Raw genomic sequence first — 22,442 nt, forward strand, 5'->3', positions numbered from 1 at the left:
CAAATAACTATAGCCTCCCTGACGCATCTGTAGTCTGTCATCAAACAGTCACTGATGGTCAGCCAGTGCATGAAAGGTCACGCCGTTATTCAACGGAAAAATTAAAAGCAATTCGCGAAGAATTTTCAACGCTGTTGGAGCAGGGAATTATTCGTCTGTCAAACAGTCCATGGTCGAGTCCAATTCACCTGGTCAAAAAGAAAACAGGTGCTTGGAGAGTCTGCGGCGACTTTAGAAAACTAAATGCGCAAACCAAACCAGATAGGTACCCAATACCATACCTAGACCAAGTAACGGAAAAACTACATGCTAGCAAATTATTTTCAAAGATTGATATACATAGAGCGTACTATAACATGCCGATGCAAGCTGATGACATATGCAAAACCGCAGTAAGTACACCCATTGGGTTATTTGAATTTGTAGTCATGCCGTTTGGTCTTAAAAACGCTACGCAAACCTTTCAAAGGTATATGGATTCATTGTTCAGGAAAATACCATTTGTCTTCTGCTACCTTGGCGATTTTTTAATATTCTCAGAAAGTGAACAGCAGCATTTGGAACATGTAGAAGCAGTACTGAAAACACTCAATAAGGCCAAGCTTGTCATAAACACCGCTAAGTGCGAGTTCGGAGTTTCACAACTAAGTTTTTTAGGGTATGATGTATCAGTCGATGGTATCAGCCCGCCTGTAGAACGAGTGAGAGTAATTAATGAATACACGAAGCCAAAGACATTAAAAGAAATTCGTCGTTTTTTGGAAATCCTAAATTATTACCGCAAGTGCATTCCACAGGCAGATAAATTGCAAGCACCCTTAAATGAGCTATTAAAAAATTCAAAAAAGAACGACAACACGCCTATAACATGGACTGCTACGTTAGATACAGCATTTGAAAACTGTAAAACAAGCGTAACCACGTTACCTAAATTAACATTTTTGTCTCCATTAAGTGGAATTCGATTGACATCGGATGCATCAAGCAACGCAGTTGGTGCAGTACTGGAACAGCAAGAAGGTTGTGTTTGGCGACCGGTTGCGTTTTTCTCTTCGAAGCTCAAGGCAGCGCAAAAGAATTACAGCACGTACGACAGAGAGTTGCTAGCTATATATTTAGCCATTAAAAATTTTAGACATTTACTGAAAGGTAGAAATTTTACAATTCAGACAGATCACAAACCGCTCATTTACGCATTCCAACAAAAGTCAGATAAAGTTTCATCACGTCAACTACGACAATTGAATTTTATTGCAGAGTTTACAACAAACATATCATACATAGATGGTAATGACAACATAGTGGCTGATAGTTTATCCAGAATTGATGCCATTAATATGCCTACGGTTATAGATCTCGAGATGATTAGCAACCATCAGAAAATAGATGAAGAGCTTAAGCAGCTATTAAAGTCAGATTCAGCACTTCAATTACAAAAACTTTTTTTACAACCCGATATATCAACCTTTTGTGATGTATCAACAGGAATCATCAGACCATATATTCCATCATCACTTCGAAAGAAGACATTTGACACAGTGCACTCCTTAGCACATGCTGGTACTAAGTCAACGACAAAACAACTATGCAGCAAGTACGTGTGGCCGTCAATCCGAAAAGATGTCGCGAATTGGGTACGATCGTGCCAAAGTTGTCAACAAGCAAAAATAAACAGGCATAATAAACTTACGCCACAAGCTTTCAATCCATTGGATCAGCAATTCCATCATGTACATTTGGACTTAATAATACTTCCCGAATGTGACGGTTACAGATATGCACTAACCATGATGGACAGATTTACACGATGGCCAGAAGCCGTTCCGTTGAAAGATATCACCGCTGATACAGTCGCAGAAAATTTTTACGCACACTGGATATCGCGATTTGGTTCTCCGAAAATCATAACAACTGATCAAGGAACCCAGTTCGAATCAGCTTTATTCAAGGCGCTAGCAAATCGTTTAGGCACGCAAAGAATACGTACTTCTCCGTATCACCCAGAATCTAACGGGTTAATTGAGCGATTTCATCGCACTTTAAAAACAGCTCTTATGTCGCGACCTAAACACGCTTGGATACAATTGTTACCATCAGTTTTACTCGGACTTCGATCATCCTATAAAGAAGATATCAACACTTCAGCAGCTGAAATGTTGTATGGAACGACATTATGTCTATCGGGAGAATTTTTTGTGGAAAGTAACACGCTTCCGGACGAACAAAAATTCCTAGCAACATTACGCGAGCACATCCAGCAAGTACGACCAATTCCGACATCCAATCATTCTAGCAAAGCTGTATTCGTTCACAAAGCATTGGGCGATGCGTCGCATGTATTCGTAAGGGCAGATCATGTAAGGAAACCTTTAGAGCTCCCATACACAGGTCCACATAAGGTAATCAAGAAAATCAACGACAGACTTTTTACGGTTGACGTACGCGGTAAGCAGGTTACCATATCAATAAACAGATTGCCAGCAGTAATCAGTAATCGGCCTTTTTCGAGCCAGCAGTAATCGAACCAAAGTTTGCAGAAGTCGACGTAGATTGCAGACCTGTAAACAAAAGAAAACTCACGCAAACGAAGAAGCAAGTAACCTTTAATGTGAAAGATCCGTTGGAGTAGTAGGTTACAACAGTTAACAAACCAGACCACCGGCCCAGTTATTAAGGGGGGAGTACTGTGGCGAACTCGCCACACACACACTGCAGCGCCCTCTGTGTGTGAGTGCACACGCACTCGCACCATCTGTGGGCAAAAGGAACATTTTTCAATGAGCAGCTAACTTCAATAACTGGCGACTGGCTTCCTTCTTCTTCCTATTTTGCACGTTTTAGTAACACAACGTTTTTATCGTTTTATAAACATTTGTTATATTTATTTAAAATAAAGTGTGTGGCAACGAAGCCACAGTAGTAAATTATTTTGAGAGTGTATTGATTGGTTTTTTTTGTTTATATTTAAGTTGTCGTTCTTGTACAAGTATTCTTTGCTTTTGGGTTTTATATGCTGTCTCTATCAGCAGTTTTTTAATAAGTGTGATGAAAGATAAGTAAACAAATTCTACAGTATAGTTTTACAAATTAAATTTACTTTGCCAAGAAAAAACAGTGTTTTAAGTTTACAGAAATTACAATTTTCTCCCCAAAATCGGCACCAGTTCGACAACTTTTGCTTAAGATTCACTGGCTCAATTGAATCTAACAATTTTCGGATCACTTCATACGCTTTTCAGTTAAGAACATTAAAACTCATGGACCGGGGTTTATTGAATTGTTAAGATACATATTATAAAGCATAATTGTAAAATATCAACAAAATACTATTTTATTCATATCATTGAAATTTGATTTAAAATAAAGATTTTTTTTTATGCTATGCATAATAACTTTATATCATAATAATAATAATATCATAATAACTTTTTGTGCGAGAGCGGGCCCGAAATCACCTATTACTTATAATATGGTTATTGAATTGTTATTCAACTAAAAGAATGTTTTTAGTTTAAAGTGAGTGTGTTGGGCCATTTCTTAATATTCTATAAGACAATATGTCATTTACTATATCGTATATTTTAGAATTGTAATCATCTTTATTCATAGCAACTGTTTGATTACGTTTATTAGATTTTAGTGTATTTGGGTTATTTTCTTTAAGAAATTTTCGAGTCAGTTCTACCGTGCATAGAAAATTATTTTTAAAAAGTGAATTATTTAACTATTAACCAATTAGAAAGTTTGAAAACAAAATTATTAAAAATATTATTGGTCATTAAAACAATAAATTATTTGATAAAATTTATGCTATTTTTAATTTTCTGTCGCCACAATATTATTTTTCAATTTTTAAAGAATTGATGTACACTTATCGTTAAATAATCACAATAAAATTTAATAAAATGTTATTGAAATAGCATTAAAATTATACAACACTGACTGTTATAAACTTTTCGTAAAGTGACTGCAATCATAATAAGCAAAACCATGACGTACATAAAGACAGAAACACTATCGTGACTGTGACTGCAATCGTAACATGCCTCTAAGGGACTGTATTTTGTATGCAAAATATTTTAATTTGTTGATTAGATATTGTATAGTCTTTGATGTAGCGCTAGTGTTGTTAATATCTGAATAAATCAGCTAAGATTTGGACTAAGCTGCTTGCGCCCCCTTTTGTTAACAATAATTTTAATCGTTAATAGTTAAGTAAATGGCATTTAAAACTCATGGAAAACACATAATTATTTTTCTTAATTTTACAAAATGTGAGTGAGCTTATGTATTAAAAAACAATAAAAGTAATAAAAACAGAATATAAATATATAAATTTTTCACACTCTAAAAGTTTTTCAGGTCTGAATGTCTAAATGTCATATCCAAACTAATATGGGATGAAAAAAAGTTCTATACAATTTTAATTTTATTAGAGGGACTGTTAGATCAAATTATAAAACTTTGTTAAACCTATATTTTGGAATATATGCCTATTGCAAAAAATGCAAATCAGTTGTAAAAGTAATTGCAAAAACTGAAATATTGAATAGGCTTTCAAAATCAAGACGTATTAACAAAAGTTGATTTTAAAAAACGGAATCTTGTAGTCGAGTACCGAGCACAATTCAAAGAAGTGTTAAAACATAAAAAAAAAGTTTATGTTAGACAAGAGCTAATAAATTAGAATAATTAGAATTAATTTTGTAGCCTTTTCATAATGTGTTGTCACACATATGGATACCAGATTATACCTGTTGGTCAAGTTTTAAGTGAAAAACAAGAAGTAAATTTAATTAGTTTTATTTTATAAAGTGGTTAAAATCAAGAACGGTCATCATGATAATCTGTGGTAAGAGACTTTGGAAAGCGTCATTAGCACTATCTGACTATCTTGGAGGAAAAACTGTATTGTTGAATTAAAGATATTTAATCATGTGACATTGTCATCTCATAAAAAAATATCACATGTCCTTCATTTCAAGTAAACAATATTAAGAACTTTACAACATTTGCAAATGTTTGTAAAAGTTTGATAATAGCAGACCGATTCCTACGAATCGCTATCGCTAAAAGTCCAATATCTTCGCTAAAATTCTTAAACAAGCGATTCGTTTATTTTAGAAGAATTAGCGAATTAGAAGAACATGCGACTCTGCTAACACAATTTCTTCGCTATATTTATCCGGCAATGTGGATACTGCTGGAAAGCATTGAAATGTCAAAATAAAAACAAAAATTGAAAACAAATATCAGTTAAAATTATTATTTAAATTTAAATTTTAGAATCTGTAACAAAAAAGTATTTAGCCATTGCAAAATTTGAATGAAAATTAAATTAAAAGAGAATTTGTTTATTAATTAATTAAATAATGGATTATTATTATTCAGGCATTATAAAATACAGTGAAACTTCCGTAATTCGAAGTACCATTTTGCAAATAAAAGGTGCAACTTATAGAGACTTTGAGTTAGCGAAATTTTTTATTCTTATTTTTATTTTTTAAAGAAATTAGAAGTACTTCTTAAAAGATTTATATATTTATTTGAAATCAAATATAGCACAGAAGTTATAGTGATGTAAAATATTCAAAAATTATGGTTTGGGATTTTAGTTATTTTTTTTGTATCAGTAAATGGTTTGTTCAGTACCTTTGCTTCCATTTATCAAGCTAACCAGTGCTGTTAAACATCTGGTTTGTAAAAAGGGACTTCCCTTAACAGTCCGAGTTATAGAAAATCCAAGTCATAGAAGTTCGAGTTATTAAAGTTTGACTGTAACTGAAAATTAAATAATAATATCGAGGGCAATGTGTAATAATCATATATTTTGTTCACTGTTGCAATTTATTTTTTATTACAATTTTACAACATATTAGAAAAATAAAATACATAATAATAACTAACAAAAATAATTGATAAATATCCAATTATACCCGTAAATACCGCACAATTATTCACTTTTTATACTTCCAACAACATATTTTTAGTTTTGCTGATTGCCAAATACACTCTCACAGAATTACTGCTACAAAAATGATGGAATATTAACAATTATTTTTTTTTATAGAATTCAAAAATGTCATAATTTGAAAATTGGAAAAAAAGAAAAATTTCAGTGTTTTATTTTGAAATTATCAACATTTTTACAATTCCTTTTAATTTTGTATTCAATTAAGTTTTTAATTTATGTTAATTATTTATTTTTATACAAAATATAATTTGCTCGCCTAACCAATTGCAATAGTGATGCCAATGTCTCGCGTGATCAATATACGCCACCATGCATTTTTTGCCATACTTGCAAGCCACCGAAAAGGCTTTTAGTTGTTTTTAGCGATATTTGACGATTACCAATTTATCAAAATACGAAATTTGGCGATTTAGCGTTTTATCAAGAGCAATCAACTGTTTTTGAAAATTGAGAATGTCAGCGAAGAGGAATTAAGCTTAAAGAATTAGCAGAATCGCAAAATTCGCTAAAATGCATTTAAAAAATTTTAGCGATGATAACGAAGAAGTCGTAGTACAAAAGAACTTAGGTACTACTACAGTACTTATCGATGGGGAAAAAGCGCCAATGGATTTAATATATAATGGTATTATATTAGATATCAATACTTGCAAAAATTTCTCTCATATTCTTAATTGTTTTTGATGCAGTAATAATTTTCTTTATTTTAAATGATACGTTTCGGTGAAGTTTAATTATTTCTATAGAATGAAATAATTTTTCTTATAGAATCTTAAAAAAATTAAATAGTGATCTATAACAAGCAAATTTTGAATTATATTTTTTTAAATAACACATTTTGATTTGTGTGTTAACACAAATTTAAAATTTAGTAGAGTTAAATTCCTGATACTTGCATTTTAAAAACATTTATGCATCTCTATAAATGTTGTGCCACAATTATATTTCACAAACTTTATATTAACGAAATATTTGTGTAAAATTATAAGTTTAAAAAATTTGATTGAAATTAGTTTTGCGAGATATTATATAACGTTTATAACTTAAAATAGTAAAATAAAAATAATCATAACTGATTAGAAATTACAATAATTTGTTATATATTTATATTATAAATATCTAATTAAATTTTTATAAGTAGCAATTATATCCTTTTTTAATCAGTCAAATAATTATTATTGAACATCATTATTAGCATGTGCATATCAGATCCAAATCTGACATAAACTCACAGCAAAAGTGTATTTATTACTTCCATACTTAAAATTTTAAAAACGAAAATAATTTAATACTATTCAGCTAGACGAAAGGTTAAGGTCTTTACATAAAAAAGTATGTAAAGTGTGTAAGAAAAACCTAATTAAAAAACGTGCACAACTCTCTTAAGAGCAAATTAAAGTATTCCATTTTTAAATATTTTGATTTTTGATTAACAAATTTTTATGTTTATTTATATATATTATTCCCAAATTAATATACAACTAACTAAAAATAAATCTCGTTACCACACATTATGCGACAATTGTTTGGTCAAATGGTCTATTTGTACAAGTCTAAAATAATTTCATAAAATAACAAAAATATGAACCATTAAAAATCACATTTTGACAATGCTTCATCAATCTTTATTATTATTATTAATTTTTGACCTTTTTTAATTTAAACTGCCAAGATAATGACGTTTCGTGTGCAGTCAAAGGATTTGATGCACCGATTTCGCTACTTTTACTGTAATACCAGCTGAAGTCCAAATCTATTGTTAGGCTGTACTGATTTTTTTGCAGTCGTATGATTGTAATTATGAACCCACATTGGTATAGCTGACCAAAACAGTATATGTGAAATAGAGATTAACTCAGGCAGCAGTTTTTGTTGCTTCGTTGTATTGTTTGTATATAAATTCTCTATAATTATATATTTGGATTTAGTGAATAGTGAGAATAAATTTTTTTTTTTGTTTGCAATTGCAGTGAATTGATTTTTTTGCTTTCAAGTTGTGAAAACCGTACATAATTAAAATTTTTCTTACTGTGGACATAATCCGTTATATAAATATTTGGCATCTGGTTTTCATACCTAAATAGGGAAAATTCTGAAGTTGTACATTTTTAATTATTTTGTATTTAAATGAGACAAGTAGTTTTACATTTTAAGGAAAATGTTGGTTTTAATATATTTTTAACAGTAAAATTAAAAATTAAAACCAACATTTACAGTGATGTAAACGTAATGAAGGAAAGGAATCTGTTACTCTATAGGTAAATTACACTGTAAGACCAATTTAAATCTGCTTGTTAGCTATATCCTAGTATTATTCCAAAAGCCAGTGATAAATGAAAAAAGTTGTATTATTATTTCCGAATTTGATTGAAATTTCTTTCCAACAAGCAATGTTTTTAAATTCGAAAATAAATAAATAACTGATGGTTTTACGGTTTAATTTTTTTCAAATATTTTTAGTAGTAGTATTATTAGTGTATTAAATTGAATGTCATAGATGCTATTAATATGTATATAATTTTTACACTTTTGCAAGTATGTGTATGTTATTAACAAATTTAATATTTTTTTTAGTATTTACTACGAGTTCAATTGCTATAAGAGATATGTCTTCTTTGCACAGAATGCACCGGACTGGACCACATATAAAAATACGCCCGCCACGTCAACCGCTTGATGGCAAACCTTTTGCAAAAGGTATCGTATTAAAAACGCTCATCAAAAAACCCAAAAAACCTAATTCAGCCAATAGAAAATGTGTTTTAGTGCGTCTAAGCACAGGCAAAGAGATGGTGGCATATGTACCGGGCATTGGGCACAATTTGCAGGAGCACAACATTGTACTATTGCGTTGCGGACGGTTGCAGGATGTACCTGGCGTTAAACTCAAATGTGTGCGTGGAAAATATGACTTAGCACATGTTATTAAAAAATAAAACTTTACTGCTGCAGTATATTCTTTATATTCAGCCAAAAATTGTAAACATTAAAAATGTATGTTTCGTTTGAGTAAAAGTTACACCCAATAAAGCTATTTTGATACATTTATGAATCTACATTTGCTTTATAAAATGCATCAAGTTCGACATAATAATTGGTATACTCGTGTATATTGTATTAAATGATATACATGTATACACATGCATATTTAAAGTATATATTTAGTTAATTAGATTTTATTCAGGTACTGATAATTATTTATATTACAATTTTATGTTTTATATAACTCATTTAATATGCATCCTAATTCAATGAACACACAATTTGAGCCCCAAATTGGCTAAGTTTCTTCAGATGGAACGAAAACTGTTTATTTCGGTTTAACACCATATTGTTTGGTTTATGTTCATTAACGCAAATTTCTCTTTAGATGTTGATTTTTTATTTATTTATTTTATTAATTTATTTTATTTTATTTTATTTAATTATATTTATCTGCATATACTTAAATTAACGATTATTGAAAATTTTGTTCAATTCTAGTAACCAAAGTTTTCAATTTTATAAACTTTTCAATTCTTCTTCTTCTTCTTGTTGTTGAGTTAGTGCTATTACGCACTTTTACTCTATAATGGCTGGGGGGCTTATCACTACCCCACACTAGGCTTTAACTAGGCTAAGAAATCATATCATTTATTTGTCTTTTAGTTGATGACGGAACTTAAATCAGCATATCTTCCTGAGAATCCAGAAGTGGACTTGAGGATTGTTAGTGCGGGGTTAAGTATATATAAGTATATTCCTGTTTAACTGTATAAACTTCAAACAATAATGAAAATTTTAGAAAAAAATGAAACATTTATTTTAAGGCTTTCTTTTCAAATCTTTGCTTTCATGTAAATTAATATCAACCATAATAAATTATTATAGTACGGGTGATCAGACGTAGCTCCGTAACTCGGCAACTGCGAATTCGGAAACGTTATAAAATAGTAAACTTCTGAATGTATTTATTCAATTCTTCCTTGGTAAAGTGGTAAAATTGAATTATCAAAACCGCTGATTTTGTTTTTATTTATTACGCAAAAGCAAGAAAAAAAGGAAAAAAAAATTAAACTTAAAGTAATATTGAAATGAAATTTGTTTATTTATTTAATTTTTATATTTCTGTTTCGATTTAATTAAGCAATTTTTAGCAAGAAGCTCAAAAATATATCGTCATTTATATAAGCAGAAATTTTATTATTGAATAAATGCATTAACTATGCTTTCTAAAAGAATGAATAAGTAATTTAATAACAGTGAAAAAAAAACTGCACACAAATATATGAAAAATATTGACACCGAACCGAAAAAACCCGATATTTTTGCCGGAGCGAACACTAGAACCGAACCAATATATTTTTTTGTCTTGAACTGGAACGGAAAAAATTTTGGTTCGAAGCCCTGATTTTATGTCCTAAATTACTAAATCGAGCCAGTGTGGAAAGACAGCTTTATTAAACAATTGCATTCCATACCAAACCTTTGCTGTTTTTTATTGATCGCTACTGATATATGCTCTGACATAACGGCCGTACCTGATTTGAGATATGGTCTTTTCATCGAAGTTTGTTCCAGAATTTTATTCAATATACTTACAAAACAATATTAACATACTTACATGTTCTTTGGCGAATTTTACTCTGTTTGCTAGATGCTTTTTAGTAAGCTTTATGTGGACTTCGGACATCCATATTGTTATATCGCAACCTACGGCGAACAGTTTCCACACTTTCTGTACAGGGAACAATAAATTCAATAAATCAAAATATGTAATTCAAGTAATGCCAAAACTATAAATAATTCAAAATCTTAAGTTACGTGGTCTTAAGTTATGTACATTACTATCAATCAAAGTATTTTCATTATTATTACTTATTGAATTTTCAAAGGGTGTGTGCGTTTCCAGGATATCCTGTGACTGAAGAATTGTTGTAAAGAATATCATACTCAGAATGGCATTTGATATTATAATTTTGTTCTAATTCTTTTTTCTAATTTTTGTACGAAAAGTCCATGTTTACGGTTGTTTGGCTGTTGAATTTTATCTTCCATTTTTTTGCTCATTCTAACATAGCGTTGAGAGCAACTTGAAGGTTTTATGTTGATATTACTTCTGTTTCGCCCACTGTAAATAATGCTGTATCAACCAGCAAAAGTAGTTACAGTTCAATTATTTGTACTCGGGGTATCACTGATATATAAAAATTATAATAACGGACCAAGTATGCTGCTTTGAGAAACGCCAGTATTTATAGGACATATATCCGAGAAAACATCGTTGTGTTTAATTCTGAACACGTCGAAAAATGCAATTGAACATACCTTTTTGCTTTTGAATGTATTTTCTATGATATTTTTAATTCGATGGAAGTAAGCAGGTCTAATCCAGGTGATTTCCTTAGTTTTAGTTTAATATTAGTAGTTTTAATGACTTCAATGACTTCAGATATCTCATTAGATGTTGATGAAAACTGTAAATTGAAAATTTTATTGATATCGTCATTGGTACCGAATGTTAGGGAAAACATATTTAATCGGCCATTGAAGTTTATTGATTGCACTCAAGCCATCCTAATCACCTGTTTTTGAATGTGTGTATTTAGAGGTAAACAAAAAACAAAGTCAAAATTCATTTTCGTAGAAAAAAAAAAATATGTATATAAATATAGCAATGTTTTATTTTTTTATTTTAATTTGGGTATTATGATTTTTATAAATTTTATTTAAGAGTCCCTATCTCGATTGTTTATATTAAGTTTAATATCACCTTCTACGTTTTTTACTGAGAAAAAACCCTAAAAGTTACGGAGTTATTTTTGTTTGCACGCACACGGTAGTTCATAGTCAAAGTGGTACACATTCTGGCCTAAATCAAAATCAACATTTCGTTTACCCTTGTAATTATTAATGCTTCTTTCTTGACCGTATATTATTTCATCTTTAGTTAATGGAAGTCTCATGAAGTCGAATCTAGTTCTTATGCTTCTACCTACGAAAATCTTTGCTGGAGACTCATTAGTAGAGCAGTGTTTGGTGTTTTGTTAATCCATTAGAAATCTACTTAAAACAATTTCAAAATTTGTTTCACTTTGATCACGCAGATTTGCATATAAGGATTTTTTTAGTATTTTAGTATTTTAGTATTTTTGACCATGTGCGGTCAAGATATATTTTATTTTGTTGTTTGTAGTGAAAACTTTAAATTCTTCTGATGTAAATTGTCTACCATTATAGCTTATAATTGTATTAACAATTCTAAAACGACAAAATAATTATCTTAATTTGGATATCACAAAACTTGAAGACATATTTTTGGTTTGATATACTTTATTCGTTAAATAAAGAATCAACTATTTCAAATAAATAAAAACCTTTAATAGGATCTGCAAAGTCTATATGAAGTCTGCTCTATACAGTATCAGTTGGAGTACACGGTATTAAAGTGGTTTTTTCTGGGATTGCTAAAAGTTCTTGACATGCAATGCAAGTTTTAATCAAATTTTCTACATCAACATCTATATTGGGCCACCAGATATAATATCAAACTATTGATTTGGTTTTGACAACCCCTAAATGAGATTCATGTAAATTATGTAAAACACTTTGTCTAAGTTTTTGAGGAATAACAATAGAATATCTCCAAAACAGCCATCCTCAGATAACTGCTAATTCTAGACTCTTACTAGTAAATGAAGTAAACTGATTTCCTTTTAAATTGGAAATTATTCCATTTAAAACAGCAACAAATGTTTTTAAAAGAATTAGATCATGTCTAGTTGCGTCTAACTTTCATTCATAGTTTCATCGCAATGAATCTGCGAAATACAATACTCTATTCAATAGAGTATGGCTAACAATGAACTTTGAATAATAGTTAACCATTCCTATGGATGCTCTTAACTCAGAAAAATTATTAGGTATAGGTGCATTTAACACAGAAGATATCCGTTCATGATTTTTACTAAGACCATTTTTATCTATAGTAAATCCTAAATATGAAATTTTTCTTTGAAATTATTAACATTTTTGCAAATTAATTTCTAATCCAGAATTTTTTAATTTATTTAATACTAATTTCAAATTAGCAATATGTTCTTTTAAATTTTTTCCAGAAATTGTTATGTCAATTTGTCACAACTATATATGTATGGTATTCCACGTAATAACATTTTCATTATTTTTTGAAATATTGATGCTGCCGGTTTGATACCGAAAGACATACTCTTCCTTTTAAGTGTATCAATATGTCTAGACCAAGTACACAAAAGTTGTGACTTTTCATCCAGAATATGTTGATTGTATGCATTAGAAAGATCAAGTTTGATGAAAAGTTTACCTCCTTCTAAAGCTGCAAAAATTTCTATAATTCTTGGCAAGAGGTATTTATAATCATATAAATATTTGTTGTTTATGGCGTTTAGTTTCCCTGGGAACGTAATAGAATGAAGAAGAAGACGAAATATTTGTTAATCGTTGTTTTGTAATCCCCACAAATTCTTCTTTCACCATCTGGTTTTGGTACAGGCACCAACGGAGTACCTCAACCACAATTATTAATGGGTTCTTAAAAATCGTTTTAATTAATTAGTTAAACTTTTCTTCAATACTTTTCTTCCAAGCAAAATGTATGGGTCATGCTTTGCAAAATATTGGCTTGGCATTTTCAGAAATAGGTAACGAAATCTATTTAGATTTATATGAACCTAATTGCCCATTAAAAACTTCTACAAATTGTTTTTTAATTTCATCAATAACTACAGAGTCATTTGTTGTTTGGCTTATATTACATATTTGTTTCAAACGAAAATTAAACGAACTTAAAAAATCTCTACTAAGCAACGGTTGAGTCGAACTACAAATATTATATTTTTGGTAGTACCACAATATATAATTTATCTTACTATCATATGTTACTAGCGTATAGTTTTAATTTTATTACCACCATAACCAACATAAGTCGTTGTACATGGTATAAGACTTACTTGTTTTTTTAAGCCACGATAAAGGTGCTGAACTACAAGATGTTCCCGTATCACATGCCAACTGTACAAATAGTCTATCGACTGTCACTGGAATTTTGAACTCATCATTACTTAAAATTTCAGAAGTCACATTATAAAGAGAAAAATTTGAATCGCTATTTCTTTTAGCACATAATTTTTTTCTGATACAAATCATATATTTTTATTCTTAAATTTATGTACCCTGATGCTAGGTGTCCAATCTTTCCATACTGATACTAATAAAGTGTTTTTTGCAGGCTAATTGGTCAAATCTTTTGTTTTTTATATTGTAGTTAAAAATATAAATAAAAATCAAGAAAAAAGAAATCACAATTTACTTTTGCAATAATTTTTTTTTTTTTTTCGATATTTCGACTTTAATCTAAACTCATCTTCAGGAACCTGAACATTAAACATTATAGCCAAAATTAACACGACGTTAAGAAAACATATTGATATATTTCATAATAAAATACTTAATTTGATCATTTCACAAAAACATATTCTGTTAAATAATATTAAAAGAGATTTAGATGAAATTAACAGTATGATTTAAATTGAATTGACTAAAATGGATGCTGATTTCTTTATCCACAGTTAAGAAATTTTAAACACAAAACTGAGAGAAAATAAAATTAAAGTTTTAGATAATAAACTCCAAAAATTAAAACAAAATTTATTAAAATTATTTAACATGAATCAAAAAGACGACTGGTTTATAAACAAAACAAACATTGAGTTCCCACAAGAAATACAATGGCTCATTTCTCTTGGCCCCAAATTCGCTTTACCATTCTCTAAAAAAAGCTTTCCTCTTCTCCAATACATAACAGATGGAGAGGACTGCATGAAAACTTTGCAAAACAAAGATAAGCAAGATATTGCAAAAACAAATTTTATTAACATGGTAAAACCAACAAACGTCAATTAAAGCATAATGCAAAACAGAAATTTATTTTAAGAACAGTAGAACAAACTAAAAAATAATAATATATTTATAGTAAAATCAGACAAAGGCAACAAACAAACAAACTGTTGCCATAACAAAAGTAGATTATGATTCAAAAATGAACAGCATGTTAAATGATATAATGTCTTATAGAGTTTTAAGAAAAGATCCTACAACGTCATTACAAACTAAAAATAAAACCTTAGTAAATATATTATATGATGACCACATTATTGATAAAAAGGAGAAAGAAAATTTAACAGTCAACATTGCTAATCCTCCTATGTTAGAATATATGGCTTACCGAAGATCCTTAAGGAGAATATGCCCCTTAGGTCCATTTGTTCTTGTATTAATTCACCAGCGTATAAATTATGTCAATATATGGCGTCCATTCTGAAGAACTTAACAAAAAACTCTAACTATAATGTAAAAGATGCAATAGAATTTATATATAAAAATAAAATTAACATTCCTACATACAGTGACTCCATCGCGTAATCGGACAAGCATTTATTCGATATAAATGTGCTCTAAACTTTAAAAAAAATGCTAAAAATATGATTTTTTTTGCTTTAATTAACACTTAACATACTTATCTATCTAAATTATAAAAAAAATAAAACATTTCTCATAATAACTATTAATTTAAAGTAGAAAACAGAACCAACACAATTTTTTGGGCTCAACGCATAATCGGACAAAATTAAGCATCCATGTTAAAAATGCAGAAATGTGGCATTAAATATTTTGTTGCATATCCTTTGTTATCCAGAACGGCCTGAAGACGATTTGGAACTGATTTTACCAATTTTTGGCACACTTCTGGCTCAATAGAGTACCATGCTTCGAGTAAAGTTTCCTTTAGCTGTACTATTGTGTTAAATTTTTTTTGGTACACTCTCCTAGCTAATTCCTTTCAAAGATGCTCAATATCATTCAGGTCTGGGCTCTGTGCAGGTGTGTCAATTAGCTTGGGGCAGTTATGGATCAACCAAAGCTTTGCTACGCTTGACGTATGCTTGGGATCGTTGTCCTGATAAAAATGAAAATTTTCTGCGATACTCAATTTCTCTGCACTTTGTTTTATATTCTGTTTCAGAATGTCGAGGTATTCAGATTTGCCCATTTTACTATCTATAAAATGCAAATTACACACTCCCGCACTTGACATACAACCCCAAACCATAACAGAGCCTCCTGCATGTTTTATAGTGGTTTTTGTGTTGTGATGATTGAATTCTGCATTTGGTTTACGCCATACAAACATCTTACCATCAGATCTATTCAGAATAAATTTACTTTATTCAGTGAACAAAACCTTAAAAAAATGAATATTATCAATGAAAATGTGTTTAAGATGATTTACCATCAATTTACTTGATTCCAAAAGCCTTCTGTTTTTAGTAAATATTCCTTAGCATATTTTATTCTTTTGTTTTTATTTTTAATACTTATAAACGGCTTCTTTTTGGCAATTCTTCCGTGGTTATCGAATTTATGTAATGTATTGCGAATAGTATTTAAGCATATATCTTTCCCAGGGCGGGGTTTTAATGATAATTTAAGGTCTTTTGCGGTTTTGAAAGGATTTTTCTTTATTTCTTTCAATATCGAACGCTTTTCTCGATCATTTACTATAGTGCCTTAAGCTGCTCTTTTCTTATTGGCCAGCCTAAACTCATAATGGGACCTCTTAATAATGTCTTGAATAGTAGATTGACTTATTCCAACTAAATTGGCAATTTCTCTAACGGTTTTACCTTCGAAATTCAATTTAATTATTACTTGCCTAATTTCGACAGTAGATTGCTTTCCATTTGGTGCCATTTTAATACTAATTTATGTTACAATTTTATAATTTATATTTATCTTAATGTAAGAAACATTGTTGTGATATTCATTACTGTAGTTTTGAAGTGCATATTTGTAAAATAACAGTATTTTTAGCATTGCTGCTTCAGTTTGTCCGATTATGTGTTGAGCCCAAAAAATTGTGTTGGTTGTTTTTTACTTTAAATTAATAGTTATTATGAGAAATGTTTTATTTTTTTTTATAATTTAGATAGATAAGTATGTTAAGTATTAATTAAAGCAAAAAAAGTCATATTTTTAGCATTTTTTTTAAAGTTTAGAGCACATTTATATCGAACAAATGCTTGTCCGATTATGCGATGGAGTCACTGTATATGATAATGAAAAAATGATCTCTTTTGACGTTACTTCTTTATTTCCTAGTATACCTCTTGACTTGGCTTTAAAAATTATAAAGAAAAAATGGAACAAAATAAAGACATTTACAGCAATTAAAAAGCCTTATTTTTTGATATATTATACTTTTGTCTTAAAGATAATAATTATTTCATTTTCGAAAATAAATTACTCACACAAAGAAAAGGGATGCCGATGGGTTCACTAGTTTCACTTGAAACTGGTGAACCTTTGCATTGAAGAAATGATGTCTAAGCCTAGAATCATGACGAAATGATGATTTCCATGATGATTTACAAAAAAAATTGCGAAGAATTTTAAAGAGAAATGATTTTCCCTCTTCCAATGTGGAACAGATTATCAAAAATATTAACAACTTTCAGAATGATACTACTAATAAGGATAACAAAATATATAAAAGCATTATACATATTACTATTACAAATCAAACGTAGTATACCAAATCAGTTGCAAATGTGACGGGTACGACGTATGTGACCAAGTATATGTTGGAACGACCAAAAATAAATTAAAAACTAGAATGGCTGGTCATAAGCACAGCATAAAAAATAAGGTCGGTGTGGAAGCCAAAACAGCCCTTGCTTCATATTGTATTTCTACACACCATGAGCTGAATTTAGAAAATGTGAAAATTCTACGCCAATAAAATAATCATCGTAAACGATACTTCTTTGAGATGCTCGCAATTTTAAAAATTCCACCTAACACAAGGCTTAATTTTAAAACTGATGTTGACAACTGTGCCCAGATGTATAAAAGTATTATACATCAATAAACAAGTATATTAATAATTTAGTATTAAACATTTGTATTATATAAAAAAAAACATTGTATTTTTCTTTACATACATTTACGTACGAATATATGTAAATATGTATATATATATACACATACTGTTATGTACTGTACCTAGTTTGATACGGCTTTTAGCCAATCCGGCACTTAAACCAGCTTAGCGTTTACACGTTATGTTTTCATCCGTATCTAGTCTGATACGGATTTAGCTGATCCGGCACATTAACCAGCTAAGCATTCACTTACGCAATCCGGCACATGAACCAGTTACGTATTGTATATAAACATATATATATATTTACATATATATATGTGTTTATTATTAATTATTAATACTAAGCTTATGGTAAAAGAGGAAATGCACCTAGTTCCCACGATTTGTTATCCGATGGACTTTGAACATTCAAAGCCAAGGGCATACGTGGGAAATATGTGCATTACCTAAAGTTATACTATTTATTGCAGTCAGCAAGCTGGTATATGTGTTTTGCCATATACCAACTTGCTTCACAAATTTGATGACTTGAATGTGCTATCACTTATGCCATGCGTCAACTCATATTGCACCTGTGGGAACAACAGAATTGTCGCAGCAGCTTGCCTATTGCTGCAACTCACAACGAACACACGATAAAAGAAAATGAACATAATGCTTATCAACCTCGCACAGTGGCGTGTGAAGATGATCATGTTACGTCTGGCACGGTGATAGCATGCGAATATTTAATTGTGAGAACCAGCAACATTGCTAAAAATATGAGATAATAACAACAATAAAGACAGAATAAGAAACTAAATTAAAGTACTTATTTACACATACAATAATTATGATAATTAATATATTTATATATAATTAATATGACATTTATAATAATAATTATGATTATTAATAATTAATTTTTATACTAAATTTAATATAAAACTTAACACATACATTTATGCTCTAGTCCATCACTATGTATTAATATGTTGATTAGTATTTGAATTTAATGTTTAGTTTCCTGAAGATGACTTTAGACTAAAATCGAAATACCGAAAAAAATAAAAATAAAAATTATTGCAAAAGTAAATTGTGATTTCATTTTTCTTAACTTTTATTTATATTTTTAACAACAATATAAAAAACAAAAGATTTGACCAATTAGCCTGCAAAAAACATTTTTTAAAATTGTTTGGTCACAAATAATTAACATACTGATACTGATATTGTTATTCTTACTAATTTTTAAATTCCTGCACCCTGATGCTTTGTGTCCAATGTTTCCATACTGATTGCATTTACTATTTTTGTATCTACAATTTTTTGAAGCATGATTTCTTCACCCACAGTGATTGCATTATTTTTCACTTTGTTGATTGCAAGTTGAACTTTGATTGTAATTTTTATTATGTTATTCCTGGCATATTTAACGCCGCTCTTGTATCTTGTTTTAATTTGAACATTTCATTGCAGTCTTGCTTTTTGTTTCACTTCCATAATGAGTGCTTTGCGTAGTGCTTCATCTAGCGAAATCCAACATTAAACCGGTCCAAAACAAAAGACTCAACTTGCACACCGAACTTGCAATTTAACGCTAGTTGCTTTGTTCTAGTGCACCATTTCGAAATCGTGTCATCTTCTCTTATCAGTGCAATATGAAACTTTCTTCGCTCTTTGGATCGTGGGAGACGTATAATGTTTATCCATTATATAATAAAGCTCTTAGTACGACTTTGTTATTGGTTTACTTGGACTGTATATATTGTGGAGAACAGCATATGACCTCGAGCCAACAGACTTTAAGAGAAGATCTTTTTTGAGTCACCACTAATGCAATTTATCTCACTGCAGTATATCTCCAGCTTTTCCTTCCTCAAATCCTACATAAACATTAATTAATTAAGTATTAATTAATAATACTTTATTTTTATATATATGTATATATTTGTATTATTTAAATTTAACAAAAACACAAGCGTAATAAATCTTTTTTAAAATAAAAAGTGTGCACTCTGATCCCTTTATATTATTACTCCCTTTATATCACTTATATCCCTTTATAAATAATCTAAGTAAGGATAGTTCATGTGCCATACGTCTCCGGCTTTGTTTAACTAAAAACTTATAAGTTATTTTTTACGTATAATCCATTTAATTATAATGTATATCTACAATGAAGCATTGCATATCAATATCTTTAGTTTATCAAAATAAACAAATCTGAGCGGACAGATATTTTACATTTTATTGTAAATAAAATACATATAATATACATATGTATAAAAGATACTATTTTATTATGTATAGGAATTTCTTTTTTACGATATATAATAGATACTAGTTCGGTTTTTTAGAGTTGTGAAAGAACAACAGTAATTATGGTTGAAATAAATTGGCATCACTTTGAAAATATATCAAATGTTTTTTTGTAACAAATGTTTTTTGTTGTGTTGTGTACAAATAAAGTATAAAAATTGTAAACACTAAAAATTAATTAATTTAGTTAAAAGTAACCAAGATGAATATTAGAAGGGCAATGGTAAGCATCCCAGCAAAACTGTAAAATGGAACAAGATAAGTTATGAAAAGAATTACGTGAAACTTGAGTAATTATTATATTATATTATATTATATTATATTATATTATATTATATTATATTATATTATATTATATTATATTATATTATATTATATTATATTATATTAGATTATATTATATTATATTATATTATATTATATTATATTATATTATATTATATGATATAATATAATATACCATACAATATAATATATATTATTATATATTATATATAATATTATATATTATATAATATTATATATTATATTATATATTATTATAAATTATATTATATTATATATTATATAATATTATATATTATATTATATATTATTATAATATTATATATTATATTATATTATATAATATTATATATTATATTATATTATATAATATTATATATTATATTATATATTATTATAATATTATATATTATATTATATATTATTATAATATTATATATTATATTATATATTATTATAATATTATATATTATATTATTATTATATTATACTATATTTTTTATTATATTATATTTCTATATTTCTTATTATTTTATATTTCTTTATTTTTTATTTTATTATATTTTAATATTTTTTTTTATTATATTATATTATTTATTATATTATATTATGTCATAGTACTATAGTGTTTATTATATTATATTACTATACATGTTATCATATTATATCACTAGATTTTTATTATATTATACTATATTTTTTATTATATTATATTTCTATATTTCTTATTATTTTATATTTCTTTATTTTTTATTTTATTATATTTTAATATTTTTTTTTATTATATTATATTATTTATTATATTATATTATGTCATAGTACTATAGTGTTTATTATATTATATTACTATACATGTTATCATATTATATCACTAGATTTTTATTATATTATACTATATTTTTTATTATATTATATTTCTATATTTCTTATTATTTTATATTTCTATATTTTTTATTTTATTATATTTCAATATTTTTTATTATATTATATTGCTATATTTTTTATTATATTTATTTTTATATATTATATTATATTATATTATATTATATTATATTATATTATGTTATGTTTATATTGTATTATATTATATTATATTATGTTTATATTATATTATATTATGTTTATATTATATTATATTATGTTTATAGTATATTATATTATGTTTATATTATATTATATTATGTTTATATTATATTATATTATGTTTATATTATATTATATTATAATTATATTAAATATACTTATATTATATTATATTATATGTATATTATTATTTTTATTATATCATAGTACTATAGTGTTTATTATATTATATTACTATACATGTAATCATATTATATCACTAGATTTTTATTATATTATACTATATTTTTTATTATATTATATTTCTATATTTCTTATTATTTTATATTTCTTTATTTTTTATTTTATTATATTTTAATATTTTTTTTTATTATATTATATTATTTATTATATTATATTATGTCATAGTACTATAGTGTTTATTATATTATATTACTATACATGTTATCATATTATATCACTAGATTTTTATTATATTATACTATATTTTTTATTATATTATATTTCTATATTTCTTATTATTTTATATTTCTTTATTTTTTATTTTATTATATTTTAATATTTTTTTTTATTATATTATATTATTTATTATATTATATTATGTCATAGTACTATAGTGTTTATTATATTATATTACTATACATGTTATCATATTATATCACTAGATTTTTATTATATTATACTATATTTTTTATTATATTATATTTCTATATTTCTTATTATTTTATATTTCTATATTTTTTATTTTATTATATTTCAATATTTTTTATTATATTATATTGCTATATTTTTTATTATATTTTATTTTTATAGTTTTGAGCTATATTTTTTATATTATAT

General features: G+C 27.6%; 2 protein-coding genes across 4 annotated transcripts in view; one reads left to right on the forward strand and one right to left on the reverse strand.

Annotated features, from left to right (window-relative positions):
* Positions 1 to 9,030, forward strand: part of LOC119668008 (40S ribosomal protein S12, mitochondrial) — a 56,075-nt gene extending 47,045 nt beyond the window's left edge. For 2 of the 3 annotated variants that reach the window (XM_038077371.1, XM_038077370.1), the window contains exon 2: positions 8,549 to 9,030. In XM_038077371.1, coding sequence (XP_037933299.1) covers positions 8,549 to 8,910 — 362 coding nt within the window. In that variant the 3' untranslated portion in view covers positions 8,911 to 9,030. Of the gene's footprint in view, positions 1 to 6,235; positions 6,600 to 8,548 lie in introns of those variants that run through there. The other variant, XM_038077369.1, reaches the window with a different exon arrangement.
* Positions 9,031 to 19,760: 10,730 nt separating this feature from the next.
* Positions 19,761 to 22,442, reverse strand: part of LOC119665718 — a 5,342-nt gene continuing 2,660 nt past the window's right edge. The window contains exon 3 of the mRNA XM_038074952.1: positions 19,761 to 19,798. Coding sequence (XP_037930880.1) covers positions 19,761 to 19,798 — 38 coding nt within the window. The remainder of the gene's footprint in view (positions 19,799 to 22,442) is intronic.

The sequence above is a fragment of the Teleopsis dalmanni genome, chromosome 1 (assembly GCF_002237135.1).
Source record: "Teleopsis dalmanni isolate 2A chromosome 1, ASM223713v2, whole genome shotgun sequence".
NCBI lineage: Eukaryota > Metazoa > Arthropoda > Insecta > Diptera > Diopsidae > Teleopsis > Teleopsis dalmanni.